At 50.9% G+C, this 3915-nt stretch overlaps 2 protein-coding genes across 5 annotated transcripts in view; one reads left to right on the top strand and one right to left on the bottom strand.

The window, feature by feature from the left end:
* Window positions 1-3915, top strand: part of CACNA2D4 (calcium voltage-gated channel auxiliary subunit alpha2delta 4) — a gene marked incomplete at both ends in the record, with an annotated part of 126706 nt that overhangs the window by 83725 nt on the left and 39066 nt on the right. The gene's annotated exons all lie outside the window — the stretch shown is intronic.
* The window catches only part of LRTM2 (leucine rich repeats and transmembrane domains 2), a 27508-nt gene that overhangs the window by 11708 nt on the left and 11885 nt on the right, over window positions 1-3915 (bottom strand). The window contains exons 2-4 of one of the 4 annotated variants that reach the window (XM_017726243.1): window positions 3218-3357; window positions 2241-2404; window positions 1564-1725 (exon numbers count right to left, since the gene is read on the bottom strand). In XM_017726243.1, the coding sequence (XP_017581732.1) occupies window positions 1564-1630 (67 nt within the window). In that variant the 5' untranslated portion in view covers window positions 1631-1725; window positions 2241-2404; window positions 3218-3357. Of the gene's footprint in view, window positions 1-1563; window positions 1726-2240; window positions 2405-3217; window positions 3907-3915 lie in introns of those variants that run through there. The other 3 variants (XM_017726242.1, XM_017726244.1, XM_017726241.1) reach the window with 3 other exon arrangements.

The following is a 3915-nucleotide window of genomic DNA, read 5'->3' as shown; positions in this document are numbered from 1 at the left end:
GGGGAAGGGCAAGAGCCATGAGTCACTCAAGTGACCCCGTCTTTTCCTGGATGCTTAACAAAAGCCCAGTATTAATAATAGATTGGCAGCTGTGATGATGAGATAACACTTAGCTGCTTTGTACACCAAGAAAGGCAAGAGCAGCCCGTGTGTAATGCTATACAGGTGGCATTCTGTTCAGGGCTTATCTCTCAGAATGCCTGGCCGCCTCCGGCGCCGACTGGGTGGCTGTGGGGTTCCACCAGTGTGTATGCTGGCAGTGGCTGGCAGGAACAAAGTCTCAGGCAGCTGGCTGTGGTTATGTTCAGGAAATGGATTTATGCCAAGCTTCTGCAGCCATGTAGGATATGCCAAAAATGTCTTGTTGTTACCCATATATTGCTGTATGCTTTTGGAAATATTTTACTAAAATCACACAGAGAAGAGAAAGTCTGATTTTGTTTTCATTTCCCTGCAAGAAGTGCATCCACGAGGATGTGAGCTGAGGCCAGGGAATTCATTGCGTTGGTTAGGATGCAGCTCTACAGGAAAGGGAGCCAGGGAAGCAATAGACAGAACTTGAAGCCAACTTCCAGCCCTACAGAAGGATGAGTAATAAGTGGTTTTGTGTTTGGGGAAGATGAAGTTACTTTGTGGGGTGTTTGGTGACTCTAGTAGGTGGCAGAAAGCTGATCCAGGTATATCAGATTAAGTCAAGACTCAGTAGCTTTCATTACAAATTATTTATACAGTCTAGTCTGTGAGGATGGATTACAAAGATGCCTGCTTTCTGGGGAAGGAAATCATTCCCCCAGCTTCTTACAGCTGCAGCTCCAAATGGGATCAGGAGGACTGGAACAAGGGAAACCACAGACCTACTTGGTGCCTGGGCATGCAGTAGTGAGGGACATGCTCCAAGTGTCCCCTTTACTCTGCTGTGGTCCCCAGATGCTTCTCTGAGATGCAGATACACTCCCAGAAGCCCCACATCACCCCAGCAGTGCCTGCTCTGCACTCAGGGGTACTGTAGCAGCTGCCCCAGTCCACTGGGAATATGCACAGGCTGAACATTTACAATTTAATTTGAAAGAGAGCTTCTTTATTTACTCTTTGATTTTCACTACATGTGGCAGTGCCCAGTAGGAGAATTCTGCCTTCACATCCTGCATGTCCTTCTAAGATCTGTCATGACTTTTGCTGTGAAGAGCTGGGAGCCTTGCTCAGCAGCCTGTGTATAAACCCCAGCCACAGAGAGGAGTCTGCAGCTTACAGGATACTGATTTGAGAACTGTTTGGGGTGGATGTTTGTGCAATGGTGTCTGTCATGCTGTTTCTCACCTGCCAGGCCCACTGGAATTCAGAAGCAATCATCACTCACTGTCCCACTTTAAGCCCATCTTCAGCTTTAGAATATCACTCTCCCTCCCAGCTAGCCTGGCCTCTAAAGGAATCAGGAATTAGTTCAAACATCTCCATTCTTAGCTGTCCCTCTCCCCTGTTCTTAACCCTGATGTGACCTATTTTCTTCCCACTCCCTTGACAAACAGGAATACTGTACTTGGTACCTGAGCAGGCATTACTTACGACAAGCCTCCTGCCAGCTCATGAGGAACCTGCTCCTCCACCGGTGGCCAGCACTTGTAGGCAGCATCGTTGTCTTCTCCAGTGTGCCTTCACATCCAACAGCCAGCCTGGCACACAGCCCCAAAGGGAGAAGGAATGACCTTGTAGCCTGCCTGCCAGATCCTGGAGTGGGAAAGCAGAGCAGAGCAGATGAGATTCACTTCCCTGGGTGCAGCACACGGGGCTGAGCTCAGTGCTGTCCTTTGCCCTCCCCAATGAGTGTTTTGCCTTTGAGGCATCAGTTCTGTTTTGGAGGAGAAACGGGGGATATTCCAGGAGGTGCAGCACGTTGAAGGCGCAACATTAATTCATTTTGAACCTCACGGTGCAGAAATAAAACCTGATTCACCTAAGTGCCAGAGAGAAGTTTGTGCTTGAATAGCCTGCCATGGTAGCTACATTAGCCTCATGCTCAAGGTTAACCTGATGAATTGCTAAGGTGACCCTGCCAGGGCAGCAGACTCTGGCTCATTCCTGTCGCCTCCATGCAGGCTGGTGCCACCTGTGCATCCTCTGCCTGACGCATGGCTCAGGCTCCCTGAGAGCTGGGCAACAGCGGCTGCGCAGCGGTAAGCTGCTTCTCTCCCCCCTCCTCCTCCCCCCACTCCACCACACCCCCCCCATGCCGTATTCCCTACCAGCACTTCCTGTCTGTTTTAAGGTAAAATGGATGTGGTGGCTAAAGACGCCCACGCTACAGGCTGGGGTCAGCTTGGGGATTTCCCACTGCAGCAACTGCAGGAGCTGAAGAGCGAGCGAGCCTCGGAGGAGAAGGAGAAGGAAGGACCTGAGGCGGGGGAGACTGAGTGGGAGTGTTGAAAAGAGAGGAATTGCATCTTAATTAGTAGAAGGAAAAATCCTCAGTTTAATTAGAAACCCAAAGACCATAAACTCTCCCCTGACAATAAGTGACTGACAACAGGTTTCAACTTCCCTCCTGCTTCCCTTTTGGATACAAGGAGGCAGGAAAAATGAAAACACCACAAACCCTTCTGTCCCCCTGCGTACTCTCTGACGTGCCACCCACAGTCGCAGCAGTAGTTAGATGGACACATTTCAACCAGAGTACAGAAATAAGCCATTCTCCATCCCCTCTGAGGGGCTCTGACAACATCCATAGCGGCTGTTTTAGCTGGGTGCTGCACTGCCACCAGGACTCTCTCCCCACACACGTGCCAGGTGCCTACCCTCCCCCAGGCTCCCAGGACTGATTTATTTTATATGGGAATGTAAACCACCAGGAGATATTAAAATTAGCATCTTGATGAAAATTATGAGCAGGTTCAGTACCTAGACTAGCACATTTGCAAGGCTGTTTAGATCATTTACCTAAATGCCAATGCACCAAATACCTCTCATGGTACAGAAACCAATTCAGCCTTCATCCGCTGCAGCCCCCCACTCCCCAAACTGAGCTGGAGCCCTTTCCCTGCAGTCCCCCCTGAAGGAGAAGCTGCAACAAATAGCTGTCCCCATTTGGTGCTTGCGCTCGACCTCACTGAGGAGACTTTCAGCCTCCCCCATAGAAACGTCTCCATCCTAAATGCCACCCCTGAAGTCTCCTGTCCCCACCTGTCCATATCGAAAAGGAGGATGAAAAGCCACAAGCACTTACCTGGAGGGGTTCTGCCTGCAGCCACTTCCACCCGACTCCCCGGACACTGCCCAATTACAGCCTCTTCCTTCCCTCTCCCTCCTTGACTTTCACTCCCCAGCAGCAAGCTTTCCGTGTGCTCTATTTAACTCCCTACAGCACTGGAATAAACGGCAGAGTTAAGCTGACAGCCACAGAGCCTTATCTGCCTGCTGGATAGCGCCAGTCGATCAGCTCCAAATCCTGTTGCCAAATGATCACGTCCTTGCTCTCAGCATCAGGGGCAGCCGCCTGCCATGCTCTGCCTTTCCCTCTTTCCCCACCTTCACTCCGTCTAACTTTGTCAGGGTTATAGATAGCTCTGTTCCTTGTGCTCTTGCCTTTTGGCTCTGTTTTGTAACACCCCATCTGTATCAGCTGGCTTGGTTCCAATTAGGGGGGCTAAGCAATTAAAAAAAAAAAAAACCAAAAAACAAAAAACAAACCAAAACCAAAACCAGCTTCCTCAGGTGCTTTGTGACACGGTTTCCCTCCGCAGTGTCCCCTCAGCCCGGGCCCCCGCTCAGGCCATGCACTGGTGTCTCTCCCACCGTGCTCTGTGCAATCCATCCACGCCATCCCCAGGCGACGGTGGGGGACCGAGGGCAAGGCTGGAACACCCAGGCACGAGAATGGGGACAGGGTCAGGGTTTCTACCCCCAGCTCCTTCTGCTCTGGCA

The sequence above is a fragment of the Corvus brachyrhynchos genome, unplaced genomic scaffold (assembly GCF_000691975.1).
Source record: "Corvus brachyrhynchos isolate BGI_N302 unplaced genomic scaffold, ASM69197v1 scaffold191, whole genome shotgun sequence".
Classification (NCBI taxonomy): Eukaryota; Metazoa; Chordata; class Aves; order Passeriformes; family Corvidae; genus Corvus; species Corvus brachyrhynchos.
The sequence above is the reverse complement of the archived record's forward strand: the minus strand, read 5'-3'. Positions and strand labels throughout refer to the sequence as shown.